Source organism: Mercenaria mercenaria, chromosome 8, assembly GCF_021730395.1.
Source record: "Mercenaria mercenaria strain notata chromosome 8, MADL_Memer_1, whole genome shotgun sequence".
Taxonomy (NCBI): domain Eukaryota; kingdom Metazoa; phylum Mollusca; class Bivalvia; order Venerida; family Veneridae; genus Mercenaria; species Mercenaria mercenaria.
The window spans coordinates 11,454,771-11,472,170 of NC_069368.1; the positions used below are offsets into that span (position 1 = coordinate 11,454,771).

Consider the following 17,400-nt stretch of genomic DNA (forward strand, 5'->3'; position numbering starts at 1 on the left):
CAAAATGAAGAGAGGACTTTACCATAATGCTACAGTGCAAGTTTGATGAAAATCCACCAAGCAGTTCATTAAATGAAGTTATTTAAAGGTTTTTCTATTTTCAGCTCTATTAACCCACAAAAGGGGCCAAACGCACCATGCCCCCTTTTTTAACAAACTTGTGAGTGGACCTTACTATGGTGCTACAGACCATATTTGATGAAAATCTATCTTGCAGTTCATGAGATGAAGTCATTTCAAGGTTTTTCTATTTTAAGCTCTAGTGGCCCCTAAAAATAGCCGAGTACACTCACCTGAATAAATCTGAGAGAAGACCTTGCCAGGATACTACAGACCAAGTTTGGTGTAGTTGTGACCATTAATTTGTTTGACAGAAGATGTTTTTCTAAACTGTGGACAACAGACAAAGGAAGATTAAAGACAAATGTCAGACTATCCATCTAAACTATTAGCTCACCCTGAAGCTTAGGTGAGCTAAAAACTGAGCTGGAATGAAAAATAAGTTGCATACAAAATTTTAACTGAATCAGAAAAAATTTGAAAAAGGGCTATACTTTACATTTAATTCAATATAATTTAATATCCAGGAAAATCAGTTCCTCATGAATATTAATGATTTCTCAGAAGTTGCGCTAAGAAAACTGCATGACCTGGTTACACATTCCGAGATCATCAAGTGAATGAAGTATTGCCATGCAATACAAAGTCCCCTATTGGAAGGCACCTAATTTTCTCTACAACAGAATAACATAATGAACTGATATATGTCAATGATGTATTAAGCAATATAGTACTATATAATCAATATGTTATAACATAACACTTGGATTAAAATTTGCATATACGAAAACCTACAGTTGTTGATTGTTTCATAACATCTATAACTATAAACAAGAGTGCTAGAATGTTATAATATATGCCCATCATAGCAAATTTCTTTACACTAGCACCTGTATTTTCATATGGAATTTCTATAGCCAATTATAAACAAGAGCACCGCCTTGCGGGTGCAGACGCTTATCTGATTTTTTTGTCTCTGTATAATTGAAATATTGTCATACCCATGATTTTCTAAGTCCAAAAGGGGCCATAATTATTGCAAAAAAAGCAATGTAGAGTTACGGTACTTGCTGTGCAGTCAGCTTTTAATGGCGAATAACTGCTCCAAGTTTTAAAGCAATAGCTTTCACCCTTAAGGAAAAAACTTAACCAAGAAATATAATACTTTCTAAGTCCAAAATGGGGCATAATTCTTGCAAAGAGCAGGATGGAGTTATGTTTCTTGCTGTACAGAGTTAGCTTTTGATGGTGAACAAGTGTTGCAAGTTTTAAAGCAATAGTTTTGATAGTTTAGGAGAAAAGCTGACATAAACACAAAACTTAACCAAGAAATCTGATGTTACTAAGTCCAAACAGGGCCATAATTCTTGCAAAAAGCAGGATGGAGTTATGTTTCTTGCTGTACAGAGTCAGCTTTTGATGATGAACAAGTGTTGCAAGTTTTAAAGCAATAGCTTTGATAGTTTAGGAGAAAAGATGACCTAAACATAAAACTTAACCAAGAAATCTGATATTTCCTAAGTCCAAAAGGGGGCCATAATTCTTGCAAAAAGCAGGATGGAGTTATGTTTCTTGCTGTACAGAGTCAGCTATTGATGGTGAACAAGTGTTGCAAGTTTTAAAGCAATAGCTTTGATAGTTTAGGAGAAAAGCCGACTTAAACATAAAACTTAACCAGGCAACGCCGATGCCGACACAGACCCCTGACGCCGATCAAGTGATGAAATAACTCATCATTTTTTTTCAAAAAATCAGATGAGCTAAAAAGGTTATAATATCAGTTATTCATAGTAACAACAAAGGGAAGTTATTCCTATTAAAAAAAAATTCTATATAGTATAAGTCCACACAAAACTCTTTGTCAGGTAGAGATACGTCAAAATACACCTAAAAATTGGATGTAACATGTGTGTTGTACCACAGAAAAGTGGTCTCATTTTTTTCTTACGGCCAGTAGTAAAAAAGTTACAATATAAGCTATTTATAGTAACAACAAAGGGAAGTAATTCTAAAAACAAGGGTGCCTCGTGGTGGTGAACATTTGTGCCAAGTTACATACATGAAGAAGAAATGCTCCAGACAAAGTCATTCTTGAATTTGACCTTTGACCTCTAAGTGTGACCTTGACCTTTATGAAAAGGGCCAGAGTTTTGTACATGACATGTTGTCTCATGCAGGGGAACATTTATGCCAAGTAATATTCTAATCCCTTGATGGATGGCAGAGTTCTGGTCCGTACATGAAAATAAAATCTATTGACCTTTGACCTCCAATTGTGACCTTGACCTTTGAGCTAGGGGTCCGGGTCTTGCACCATGACATGTCATCTCATCATGGGGAACATTTGTGCCAAGTAATATTAAAATCCCTTCACGAATGGCAGAGTTATGAACCGGACAGGAAAAAAAGCCCAGTGTTGACCTTTGACCTCTAATTGTGACTAACTAGGGTTCTGGGTGTTGTGCATGACACGTTGTCTCATCATGGGGAACATTTATGCCAAGTAATATTGTAATCCCTTGATGGATGACAGAAACTTTTGACCTCTGACCTCCAAATGTGACCTTGACCTTTGAGCTAGAGGTTCAGGTGTTGCGCATGACATATCAACTCATCATGGTGAACATTTGTGCCAAGTAATATTAAAATATTTAATGAATGACAGCGTTATGGACCAGACAGGAAACAGACCCTGTTCATGCCATGTTAACATTTGACTGCCAAAGGTGACCTTGACCTTTGAGCTAGGGGTCTGAAAGTTGCGCAAGACACATCCTGTTATCATGAGGTACATTTGTGCCAAGTAATATTAAAATCCCTTCATGGGTGGCACAGCTATGGACCGGACAGGAAAAGAGCCTTGTTGACCTTTGACCTCCAATTGTGAACTTGACCTTTGAGCCAGGGGACCGGGTTTTACACATGACATGTCGTCTCATAATGGAAAACATTTGTGCCAAGTAATATCATAATCCCTTCATGAATGACAGATTATGGACTGGACACAAAATTGCAGACTGACGGACGGACCGACGGAATGATGGAAAAGCGCATTCCTATAGTCCCCGAAACTGGTTTTCAACCAGTAGGGGACTAATAAGGGAACATCGGCAACATGTGTGTGAATGTTTCAGTCTGTTACTAGTATACCAGAAGTAAAGTACCAGCTGCTAAAATTCAGCATCTTACCCGCCCACTCCTACAACAGGACAAATTTTACAATGCTGCGGAAATGCGTCTCCACTTTTCCTTCTTGTGTAGTATGTACCTTCCCATTTCTGAAAAAAAAGAGAACTATTTATTTCAAGTTCTACACAAAAGAACATGATATTAAAATTTTAGAAATAGATGTTTTCATTCACATCAGGGTGGTTTAATTTAAATAAAGTAATTATGCAGGGGAATTTCCCCAGGCTAACTATGCTAAATGCACAAAACTGCTGTTATATTGAGTAGCCCCCCGAGTTCAAACAGTGTACTGCACACTACCATGGTACATGCTAAGTATTACTTAAAATGTTTCCTCTCTATAACACTATAGAAGACATTTGTTTATTTCAGGGTAAGATCTAAATATATTTCACCGTTTGAACATGATATGCAATGTAAATTATAGTTTTCATGAGTGAAATATATTTCTACTGCACTCTGAAACAAATTTTTCTTCTTATTTTATGTATTTTCAATGGTTTTAAGCCAACTATATCCATTTACCTGTGCAACATCATGTGCATCGCATCGTAATGTCATGATATCTATGAAGAAAAACTGTCAAATAGTTCTACGATGTATCCAGATTTTGTTTAGATTTTATAATGATGGAACATATATCTGTATGATTCTATAAGTATTCATATACGTCTATATCTTTACTCAAGTATATTTTGCAAGTCCTTTCAGATTATTCTAATTCATATCCTTTCGTATTCAAGTCTAGTAAGTTCCATACCAATGATAAATAACAATAGCTGTCAGTTGACAGCGTGCTCGACTATTCTCAGTGCTTGATAGTATAATATAAGCTATGAGTAAAACTTTAACATTACAATAAGCATATTCTAAGTCAAAAAGTGGCCATAATTCAGTCATAATGCTTGACAGAGTTGCCTCCTCCTTTTTACAGACTGGGGTTATGATGGTAAACAAGTATGCAAAATATCAAAGCAATGTCTCAATGGACTTTGAAAATATAGGGGTGGTACGCAAACTTCAACATTTGTGTGATCCTCACGCCTATGCCGGGGTGAGTAGGATAGCTCCCCTATTCTTCAAATAGTCGAGCTAAAAACAACATTTTTATTGTTTCAAACAGTAGAAAATATCAATTTTACTTCACTGATATATTTCACTATTTCACTTAAAATCATAAAATAATATAGTTTTATGCAGTTTTCACACTCATTCTTCACCATGCACACTTAAAAGACAGATAAAATATATGATATGAATGAACTGTATAATGCCATACCTTCGTAAATAAATGCTCTTTTATAATAACAATTATTTCAGAAAAAAAATATTTCTTAAGACAAAATATGACTGAAATTCATAGCAAGATTTGCATTTAAATGGAAATTTTCAGACAAAAAACGTTAGTTAGGAATCAAATAAGCCAATCCTGACATTTCCAAATGACAACAGATTCTGTTTCATAACTATGTGGTTATGAGTATTTGTCTAGAATGCATAGCCAATCTGAAATAAAACTGCCTCCAACAGTTTTTTTTGGTTTTAATAAAACTGTTGGATATTGAGGAAGCCGGACATTGATCTGGCTACAAATATACATGATCTTTATGCATAACAGATAAAGAATATTATATTAATCAGACTGGCGTGTCATAAATATCAATTTGTCTGTCGGATTATCTTTCATGATTGGTATTAGGAACACTACAGCGGGTAATATAAGCACTTGAAATACAGTTTATAAATATTCTTACATAAGTATTTTTGTACAACAATAAAAGCAAACATTGTATTCATAAGAAAGACTATAAATAACCTCTAAATCTTATAAATACGCACTTGGGGGTGGGTCGGGGGGCCAAATGTCCTATCTTCCATTTCAACTGGGCAGTCCACTTTTTCATTGAGGGGCAAATGTCCTGGATGGTAAATGTCTGGATCCAATTATCTTCTACTATGTGCCAAAATCATTTGGGGACAAGAAATATTGGTGGTGGGGAGTGGGGAGTGAAGAGGGCATTTCAATTGGGGGGGAGGTGGGGGGTGGGGAGCAAATGTCTAACAGTCCACCTGTTAACATTTTACGAATGATCTTTAACTGTCATCATGTCTGTTCTAATGCCATGGTAACAATTGTTTTTTTTGAATAATTTCTGGTCTTACAATCCTTGTTTTGGTAAAGTGTAATCTATTATTATAATAATTATACCTTGGCATATTTTGCATCATGTGGCTTTAGAAAGATCTTACCCTGCTTTGGTATGTATTACTTATTATTATTACTTATGTCAGCAGGACGTTTGGGTGCCACAGGAACGTCATTATTCGTCTGCGCCAACGATTTCAGCAAGCTGGTCATGTCACTGATCGCCATAGATCAGGTACACCTGGGGTGACAACCGCTAGAACGGACCGCATCATAACGTTGACGCACCTGAGACAACGTTATCAAACAGCGTCAAGTACAGCAAAGCAGTTGGGTATAAGCAAGTACACTTCGACCAAGGAGGCCATATGTCGGACCAATACTTTCACTGCGTCATCGCGTTGCTCGTTTGCAGTGGGCAAGACGTCATTTATGCTGGGGACAGGGGCAATGGGCAAGGGTTCTCTTCTCTGACGATAAAATCATTTTCAGTACTTTAACCTTTACCCTGCTAAATTTCTAAAATGGACTGGTCGAAGGGGTATTTACTGAAAATTTACTGACTGAATAGCAAAAAGTGCAGACATGATCAGCCTGCACGGACATACAGGCTGATCTTGGTCTGCACTGATCGCAAAGGCAAAGCCACTTGCCATCAGCAGGCTAATGGTTGAAGTAACTCGTTTGTTTAGCTCAATGGGAGCACAGCACTACATTACATGGGGTCGTGAGTTCGATCCCAGGGCAAGAGGCATGTTCTCAGTGACGCTATGATAACAGACATTGTGTCTAATGTTGTTTATCCTCCACCTTTGATTCATGTAGAAAAGTTAGCAGTTACTTGCAGAGAGAACACAGGGCTGTAGGAACAGGGGGGGCCTGCCCCCCCCCCCCCCCCCCAATAATTTGACCGATTATGGTAATTATCTTAGCAATTAATTATTTTTTGACAGTGAGTCCATTTTAGCTGTGACCTGTCACCAGACATGCAGTTTTACAATTGTATTGTTAACCTTGTGTCAAATCAAACAAGAGCACCGCCTTGCGGGTGCTGACGCTCATCTGATTTTTTTTGTGTAATAGAAATATTGTCCTACCCATGATTTTCTAAGTCTAAAAAGGGCCATCATTCTTGCAAAAAGCAGGATAGAGTTATGTTTCTTGATGTACAGTGTCCACTTATGATGGTGAAAAACTGTTGCAAGTTTTAAAGCAATAGCTTTGATAGTTTATGAGAAAAGTTGACTTAAACATAATACTCAACCAAGAAAATGATTTTCTAAGTCCAAAAGGGGCAATAAATATTGCAAAAAGCAGGATGGAGTTATGTTGCTTGCTGTACAGGGTCAGCTTATGATGGTGAACAAGTGTTGCAAGTTTCAAAGCAATAGCTTTGATAGTTTAAGAGAAAAAGTTGACCTAAACATAAAATTAACCAAGAAATCTGATATTTTCTAAGTCAAAAAGGGGCCATAAATCTTGCAAAAAGCAGGACGAGTTATGTTTCTTGCTATACAGGGTCAACTTATGTGGTAAACAAGTGTTGCAGGTTTAAGCAATAGCTTTGATAGTTTAGGATAAAAGCTGACCTAAAACATAAACTTAACCAAGAAACTGATTTTCTAAGTCCAAAAGGGGCAATAAATCTTGCAAAAGCAAGATGGAGTTATGATTCTTGACGTACAGGGTCTGCTTATGATGGTGAACAAGTATTCCAAGTTTCAAGCAATAGCTTTGATAGTTTTAGGAGAAAATGTTGACTAAACATAAAACTTAACCAAGAAATCTGATATTTCTAAGTACAAAAGGGGCCTAATCTTGCAAAAAGCAAGATGGAGTTATGTTTCTTGCTATACTAGGGTCAGCTTATGATGGTGAACAAGTATTCCAGTTTCAAAGCAATAGCTTGATAGTTTAGGGAAAATGCTGACCTAACATAAAACTTAACACAGCAACGCGACGCAGACGCCGACGCCGCGCCGACACCGACGCCGACGCGACGCCGAACAACCGCTCAAGTGATGACAATAACTCATCATTTTTTTTCAAAAAATCAGATGAGCTAAAAAGAAAACATGTAAAAATGATAAAAAAAGCCTTAGAAAAGCTTTTCTTTGTCAAACCCAAGCCCAAGAAAAAGGTCAGGGGTTTTATTCTATAATTATACTGTATTCATTGGAAAATGTCAAAATATGGGGTATATTGTATATAAAATTACAATGGTAAAAGTGTTCTGAAATGCTCCCAAAATGCCCCAGAATGCAGGAGAACTGGGCTCTGGGGGAGCATGCCCACGGACCCCCCTACCTAGTCGCCTACCTTTCTATTTCAGCCTGTTCAACAAAAAAATATTGATAACCCTGAATACTGTTTTCATTGGATCTGGGTCTGTTACAGGTCGGCTAATTTTTATAATGTGTGCCCCCCCACCAATCTGAAAATGCTGATCTGGTTTACTGCCTGCCCTTTCATAACAAAAATACTGTGGAACAATGGTGCTAAACACAAAACAACCAGACAAATAAACAGTACTTAAGAGCATTCCAGTGATACGATAAACCATATATAGCCATTAAGTATAACATGTCTATTTTTGCTTATTCAGCTAGGAGTATGTCATAAATAAGAATGTGTTTGCTTTGACAGTTGAATAGGATTTATTTATGACTGTAATGTTCATGTTATTTTTGTTTTTGATATTTCTGTTGTAGAAGAATGACAAATATAAGAATATAAATTTTTGTCAGCATTTGATGTTCTCATAATACCCACTGAAGTGCTCATGGTGTCTATTATAGTACCCACCCATCATGAAAGATTATCTAATTGACAAACATGAGAATACATGCCCTCCTGATGTTATGTATAGTGAAAGGGTTAATGGTATTGGGTGGAAGCCTTGACCTTGTTAAGTATATTTTGTATTACAGCTAAGACATATTAAAATCCTTCAAGGGGTTTAGGAGATACAGAGCAGACACCAATGGGAGGCTCAAACCTTTGACCTTGAGTTGTGACATTGACCTTGAGTCAACATGGCTGACTCATGAGTTCTGCACATTGTCTTGATGAGGTGATCATTTTGCCAAAGTTTCATGAAAATCCTTCAAGGGGTTAAAAAAGATACAGAGCGGACACAAAATGAAAGGCTCAAACTTTTGACCTTAAGTTGTGACCTTGACCTTGAGCCAACATGGCTGACTCATGAGTTCTGCACATCGTCTTGATGAGGTGTTCATTTGACCCAAGTTTCATGAAAATCCTTCAAGAGGTTTAAGTTATATGAAGCGGACACAATTGTTATGGATGGACGGAGACCATTCCTATAACCCCCCCAACGGATTAATAAAGTCACAAGGTGGGCGCGAAACTGGGATGGACATTTGATAAAGGGAGATAATTCAAAAGTGAGAGGGACTGATCATGCTGATCACTGGTTCAAACTTTTTGTGACATCCATCCATGAAAGACAAAGTTGTAGATCTAACCTCAAATTGGGATGCACATTCAGTAAAGGGAGATTAAGACGTAGATTTCTGGTTCCTGCATGCAATACATCAACATGACATTGTCATACAGATCACTTATGCCAAGTCTTTTTGAAATTGATAAATACTGATCTTGATTTCTAGCTTCTTTATACAATAGCTCTAGTTAAGTCAAAAAACTAAGAAATTCTTTAATTCTAAATCATTTTGTTTCTAGTGACTTTGATGCATTAACATCAAAATTCTACTTGTGTAGTCTCAACATAGTCTACTAATTTATGGAACAAATTCTTCTTGTCTGTGTATGGTACAACAAACACCTTAGGTTGTTTTTGGTATGCTCAGTTGTATGTTCTACCTATTCTAGTTTGGTTTGATACCCTCAACTTTGTTTATGTTAGGTTTAGAGTCAGACTGACACAGTTTAAGTCATATGGCGACTTTTCCAGCTGTTTAATAGTGAAAACCCAAAGATGCCGCTCTAAGCACTGTTTTGGGCAGTGGGCGGGCACCTGAGTAGAACCACCAATCTTCTGTAAGTCAGCTGGATGGCATCCTCGCTCGAAGAATTCTACAAACAAAGTGGGTTTCAGACACACTTCAGTAAGAGGCAAGTGATCCAAAGTCTGTGACCTTAACCACTCAGCCTTGGAGGCCCTCTCAACCTTAGTATGCTTAGTCTAACCTCATTTGTTTTAGTTATGCTCCATCTAATGCTGCTTTGGTATGCTCCAAATGTAAACTGTATGCACTTACCTTTCCCTTTTTAATCTGATTATTAATGCCATCTTGTATATCTGGTTTAACACGTTCACCTTTGAGTTCCCGTGAATCTTTCCCCACAACCTCTTCCATTGAGTATCCAGTTAAACGCTCATAAGCAGGATTCACAAACTATAAAACATTGTAGAAAATAACTTCACTCCAAAAAATTTATCCACAGCTGTATATGGACTGAAAAGGCAATAATTCATGGGTAGATGGGTAGATTAAACATATTGATTTTACATCAAGTGTAGAGACAGTCCTTAGATTTATGTTAACCTTGCTAGTTTGAGCAAGTCAGGATTTGCCGAGACTGCATGACAGGGATTCAACCTATAACCTGGAATCAAATGCTGGTAGCTATTGTCGGTTTACAAATCCAGTACCACTACTAGACCTTTACTTGTTGTCCAGGAGAAAATGGGAACTTCTCCACATGAATCAGGTAGATGACAAAGGAGTCTATGAGAACGTTTCACCTAAATTGGTAGTGGTATCCTTTACATACTAAGCTAACTGGCAAGATATACAGCGAACCATGTGATAAAGACCACATATAAACAGGGATCACTTGATTCTAAATATTCTACGTTTCATTTCAGATTTAACTAGATAAGTGTCCATAGGACACTGGTGGTCCCACTTCCTGTCACTATACATGGTTTCACGACTCTAGGTCAAACATTTTTAAGATATAGGCAACAGAAACCTTTAAGAACTTAATGTGCATTTTTCACTAAGTCATGGACCATAACCTAAATTTGGTCTGGCTGAGTGAAAATTCGAAACAGAACACAAGGTGTACAACTTCACATGCTATCAATATCCTAATGTTTTATGACTCTTTTTGAGAAACATGCAATACAAACTTGTATGTCCTTTATGCATATTTTTTACTAAATAACAGGCTATAACTCTGGTCTGACCAACAGAAATGCCAATCAAAACCCAAGGTGCACAACTACAAAATCATGGGCTATAACTCTGGTCTGACCGACGGAATTGCCAATCAAAACCCAAGGTGCACAACTACACAATCATGGGCTATAACTCTGGTCTGACCAACGGAAATGCCAATCAAAACCCAAGGTGCACAACTACAAGATCATGTGCTATAACTCTGTCGGACCGACGGAATTGCCAATCAAAACCCAAGGTGCACAACTACACAATCATGGGCTATAACTCTGGTCTGACCAATGGAAATGTCAATCAAAACCCAAGGTGCACAACTACACAATCATGGGCTATAACTCTGGTCTGACCAATGGAAATGCCAATCAAAACCCAAGGTGCACAACTACACAATCATGTGGTTTGATTACTCTGGGTCAAATACTCTTCGAGATATGCAGGACACAAATTCGGACAGACAGACATGGGAAACTCTTAAGAACCATCCCCCAAAAAATGTACTGACTTTTATGACCTGTGAATAAAGACCTTCTGCAAATAAAATCACAGTATGACTAATCTTAGCATGTGATCTTTCATATATAAGTTTGACTGAGTACCAAATATTGAAATATTGAAAATTGAATACCTGAATTTCATGTTCATCATTTGTGATTTCCACAGAGTCTGTTACACTTTCAAGAGCGCTGAATAATGCATTGCACGTGCGTAACTTTTGGTGTGATAAAACCTCCCCATGTTCTAGCTGTACAAGTTCATTCATACATGCCCCAACATTTGAGTTTTCGACGTACCTCTGAAAAATATATAAAAGACATGAAAGGCAAGGTTATTTAGTGACATATGAATCCTTAAATGGTTTAGAGCCATTTTTATTTGCTGAAATCACACAACAGATCTATGCTGGACATTTAGGTAGCATTTTCATAATGAAATAGTAGAATTACAGACTTTGTCAAGGAAACTTAGGTCATATACCACCATCATTTTACAGTGTGTTTGTTTGGCTGAAAATGTTTTTCCTGCATTAAGCATATTCTGATTTTAACTCAGCACTGATAGTATTCTTCAAGGAAATGTACATTACAGACATTGCTGCTTATCAATTTAAGCCTACTGTGAGGGGAGACCACTGTGTAAAACATGTAAATGGTATTACATACCTTATCAAAGTCAAGGTACATAGAAATACCAATTAGCTCAATCCATTAAAATTTACATTGCTATAAATTCCAGGTATTTTATGTTTCATTTTAAAACAAAATTATTATATAAATCCAATTTTACTGCTCTCTTATAATGTTGGAATGAGTTTGAGTTTCTTGATAAAAACATGGTACATAATTAATCGTGTATGTATCTGTTACCATTTAACAAAAACGAATGTTATTAGAAACATATGAAATTGAATGCACTGTAGCTGATTCTTAGAAATGTTTATAGATTACATGCTACCATTATTATCTTGTGGCTGATTTTACTAATATCTACAGAACAACATCATACTCCTGCACACACTCATCTTGGAAGTTCAATGCTTAAACTTTAAGATGCTAAATTTCTATAATCTATAATGAACTGGTACGTTATTTAATTTGAGCAATGCTATTTATTATTTGGAGGGGTGTTAACTGAAAATTTACTGATTGGATAACGAGCAGTGCAGACCATGATCAGCCTGCATGGACGTGCAGGCTGATCTTGTTCTGCTCTGGCCACGAAGGCATAATCACTTGCTGCTAGCAAGCTAAAGGTTAAATAACCAAAATCAGGTTGTTGAACAATTCCTCATGAAATACTATTCCAAGGTGTAAAAGACCATTACAAAAAAGCGTACTGTCTTCTGCTGGCAGTAATCTACACAGTGATTTTTCCATAGTGACCAAGATTTATCTCTTATTTGTATTAGGGCAGGTAAAATGTTTTTCTTTTTTAAGGACACATGTGGCAGTTTGGGGTAGAAGATTTCCCAATAATAGAATTTGTTCAAACTAAATGTATATGACCAAAGTGTCATGTTAGAAACAGAATTATGGAAAAAAAAATCGAAGATCACCAGGCTTGTTCAGGAGTTACCTGCCCTTGAATATGCAAATTTGAAAAGAAAGCCAATTTTAAGTGCAGATAACTCCTAAACAAGCACAGTGACCTATGATAGTTTTTTGCATTTTTCTGTTACTAACATGAAACTGTGTTCATATACAAAGTTTGAACAAATTCTATTATTGGGAAATTATCGTCCCATCACTCATACAAGAAACTGCAGCAAATGTCTTTAAGTAACAACTGTCTTGACCTTCACTCAAGCAACCAAAGCTAGTTCTCCATATTAGCTTGCTACACACCAAGTTTGATCATAATATGCCAATCTGAACTAATGGCTAGAAACCCTGTGTTTAAGCTGCCAGCCAGCCAGCCAGCTGCCTTAACCCTTACCGTGCTAAATTTCTATAATGAACTTGTCCATCTTTCAATTTAGACAGTACCATTAACTGTTAAAAGGGGTGCTTCCAAAAAAAAAAATACTAACAATGGCAAACAGTGCAGATCATGATCAGACTGCATGGAAGTGCAGGCTGATCATGATCTACACTGGTCGCAAAGGCAGAATCAGTCGTGTTTAGCATGATAAAAGTTTATTATGACATACCCTAATCTTCAGTTAAAAGCTACATTATAAGAGAAATTCTGTCAGTATTTAATTTTGATGACATTCTTACATCTGTCCTCCCACAAAAGTCTAACCGCAGTATTTAAAATACAGTTCATTTATTTTCTCTATATGCGTATAAAATTATGTTAATATTTTATGTTTTTACTGAAATACAGTAAGAAGCAAAACAGGATGTGGAAAGCAAAATATGAAACTGTAACATCATTATATCTTTTAGTACAACACTGCCATCTGCAGTGTTCACTGTACCAAATATTTTGAATTCGGTTCTTTTTTTTTCCGAAATTTTCTACAAAGTGGTATCGATTGAATGTAGCAGTCATTCTCCGGAAATAAGTGAATCAAGCCTAACCAAGTCGTGTCTGGAAAGCTGAAACACCCGATGAAGAATGCCATTCAATAAAACGTAAATGTCACAAGATGCAAATTGCTAACATTCTTACTCTGTCCATCAAATTTACATGTCAAATTGTCTCCCTAAGACTTGCTGACGAAATAATGGATTTTGCGGGGAGAATAGAATCTTGTGAATAAGAGATGATTCCATTTGTCAATCACCACTTGCTGGGTTTCGTTCGTAATTGCTTAAAAGTTAATTTCCGTTCTTAATAAATTTGCTAAATCCTCCGTTAATATAAAATGTTGCATTAAAGTACATTCTTATGTTATCTGTCAGAACAATTTTCTTGAATCAACATGTCTGACAGTTTACCTAAATTATGTATGTAGAACAAAACAATAATTTTGTGAACTTTGCATTGTTAAAAGTGATTTTCGATTATGAAATAATGTTATTAAAAAAAGATAATCAATCAAAGACTGTGTTAATCAATGATGATCATCATTACAGTTAGTTACCAATGATTGTTAATCAACAATAACCATCTCTCAATATTAATCAACAATGATTATGTCAATCAACAATGACCATCATCCACAATGACCAAACTTAATCAACAATGACACTCAATCAATGACTGTGTTAATTGACGATGATCATCATCAGCTAGTTACCAATGATTATGTTAATCAACAATGACTATCTGTCAATGTTAATCAACAATGATTATGTCAATCAACAATGATTATGTTAATAAACAATGATTTTGTCGATACACAATGACCAAACTTAATCAAAAACGACTGTATTAATCAACAATGACCATCATTGATTTTCATCAACAATTACAACATCAATCAACAATGATTATGTTAATACACAATGACCAAAGTTAATTTACAATGATTGCATTAATAAACAATAACTATCTGTCAATGTTTATTTAACAATGATTATGCTAATCAACAACAACCATCATTAATGTTATCAACAATGTCTATGAATCAATGTTTATCAACAATAGCTAGCTATCAATCAATGTTAATCAATAATGATTAATGATAATCAACAAGAAATTGTACCTATTATGCAATACCATAAATTTAACTTATTACCAGCCACAAAACTGAAAGTTAAGTAAGCCCTTCCCATGCTGGACACGACTGATTCTGCCTTTGCGACCAGTGTAGATCATGATCAGCCTGCACATCCATGCAGTCTGATCATGATCTGCACTGTTCGCCATTCAGTCAGTATCTTTTTGGTAAGCACCCCTTTTAACAGTTAATGGTACTGTCAAAATTGGAAAATGGACATGTTTATTATAGAAATTTAGTGAGGTAAGGGTAAGCCCATGATTACTATACCTAGTGTGCAATCTGACTAAAGAACTTGATCTTCTAAACGAAGATCTGAAAACGACCCATTCACATTCGTCTTCTGTATGTTCTGGATTTCCAATATTGCTATTTTTATTTTCGCAAATCTATTTTTGTTTGAACCAATCAGACAACTTGTTCGAATGTCAAAGAGTAAGAAAAAGTTTTAATTAATCCAGGGCTCGAACCTGGGACCTCTCGTTTACAGCGCAAGTGCCCTACCGACTGAGCTAACCGGCTATCTGAAATCTTTCGACATAAAACTTGTTGATATCGAAACTCAAGGCTTTATAAAGCTTACAGAATGCTGAAAGGTAGCTTTTGATTGGCTAGCAGAAGGGTTGTCAGAACGAGGCCATCAATAGCTCATTGTCAGATCCTATGCGTAGCGTAATAGGATATGTACTTTAGTCAGATTGACCTAGTGTGTATGCAAGAACTTGTTGATGTGCTAGGTGCCCAAAACTTATCATCACTGTATGGCCATAAGTTACTTCTTGACAAAACAATATTTAGACTGGTGCTGATCCCATTGATTCCAATGCAATTCTTATAAAAAATATCTCCTTGGGGTACTAAAATTGCTGGCCTTCAATATTCATATTTTCAAAAAGGCGCAGTTACATCAATATCTCAGACCACTCGGCCAGAAAAAGTTTCAAATAGATGAAAAAATAGAGCAAGTACAAATTCAAATATGCTGCCAAATTTTAAAGATATACAATGTGCATCTTTCACTAAAATAATTCATTTTTAGACTCTAAAATCCTCATCAAATATAATTAATTCGACTAAATACCGTATATAAACTGTGCTTGTAAAGCTACATTCATGATTAAATGTCATATAATAACAGTAATTTATTGAAAAAAAGCTTCCATTTTTTTAGTGGCAGAACACATTCAATTTTATTTTGTGCTTAGCTATAATTACATGTATTAGGTATGTATTGATTTAAACCTAACACATAATATGATTTATACACACATGTTAATTTTATGTTTACACAGATAATAAATATGAAATAATTGTTTCTATTTTCAAAGATGAATTTTGGTCTTGTATATCTTTAAGTAATCGGGTATTTCAGCTGTTCTACCGTCTGATGTTATAGTCACTTGACCTCTTGACAGTAAGTTCTGGGGTCACTCCTAAAAATATGTAAACAAAAGAAGTAGGACAACAACCTACCTCCCCCAGGTCTCCCTTGAAAATAAACTTTTAATTTCTACAAATGTTTGATAAATGGGACTTCAAAAATAGGCAACTGCAATGTTTTTGCAGTATGTTTTAGATTATCAAGAGATTTTTTAAAACTTTTTAATATGATTTGACATTGATTTACGAGACAAAATTGAATTTATAACAGTATTAAATTGCTGATGATACTTATAATGAATATAAACTACTTATTGTCTAAATATTTGTGGAAAGAATGTAGACCAAAATGATCTCACAGTCATTATATATTACTGCATTTTAAGGACACTCCAAGCTGCATGTAAATTTCATTGTAATATTATTTGTTGTAACACCTGAATATCACAGACCACTTGGCCAAAAAAAGTTTCAAATGGATGAAAATTAAGTAGGGCAAGTACAAACTTGAATATGCTGCCAAATTTTAAAGATATACAATGTGCATCTTTCACTAAAATAATTTATTTTTAGATACTAAAATCCTCGTTAAATGAAATCAATTCGACTAAATATATAACCTGTGCCACGATTAAATGTCATGTGTAACAGTCATTCATTGAAAAAAAACTTCCAGTTTTTTTAGTGGCAGAACACATTTATAGGTTATTAGAGTTCTGCAGCAGAAATATTCCACAACTTTAGGCGCTCAGTATCATTCCGCGATAGAACGAGTGCAAATTTCTCGATGCAAATCTAATAATCTTTTTATTACATACACATACTACACTTATAGTTATTATATAGATGATACAAATCTATTCCTAAGCCTCAGTAAAATTGAAAATATCGTCGTTAAAATACTTTTAAAATGCGACGAAATGCATGAAACTGAGGTCACAAATGACGTCTTAGTACCCAGTATGAAATTTGAACAAGAATATGGAAAAGTATTGATGTTTCAGACTCCACTTAACTCAACGGAGATTATAAAGGAGTATGTAATAATAAATTTTATTTTGTGCTTAGCTATAATTATATGTATTAGGTATGTACTGTTTTAAACCTAACACATAATATGATTTATACACACAAATATGTTAATTCTATGTTTAATAATAATAAAAACAAGAGCTGTCCGTAAGACAGCCAAGCTCGACTATTCGAAATATTGTCCCAGGAGCAGGAAAATATTACTTAAAATGTTAAATATCAAACGAGTTTTAAGTTCAAAAGGGGACATAATTTGACCAAAATGCATACCAGAGTTATGGGACTTGCTACTATCATGTAGTTTTATAACCCCA

At 35.6% G+C, this 17,400-nt stretch overlaps 1 protein-coding gene across 6 annotated transcripts in view; it reads right to left on the bottom strand.

Moving 5' to 3' along the window:
- LOC123523048 (high affinity cAMP-specific and IBMX-insensitive 3',5'-cyclic phosphodiesterase 8B-like) overlaps positions 1 to 17,400 on the bottom strand; it is a 292,542-nt gene that overhangs the window by 41,186 nt on the left and 233,956 nt on the right. For all 6 annotated transcript variants that reach the window (XM_053549385.1, XM_053549384.1, XM_053549382.1 and 3 more), the window contains 3 exons: positions 11,192 to 11,359; positions 9,640 to 9,777; positions 3,250 to 3,338 (listed from right to left, as the gene is read on the bottom strand). In XM_053549385.1, the coding sequence (XP_053405360.1) occupies positions 3,250 to 3,338; positions 9,640 to 9,777; positions 11,192 to 11,359 (395 nt within the window). The remainder of the gene's footprint in view (positions 1 to 3,249; positions 3,339 to 9,639; positions 9,778 to 11,191; positions 11,360 to 17,400) is intronic.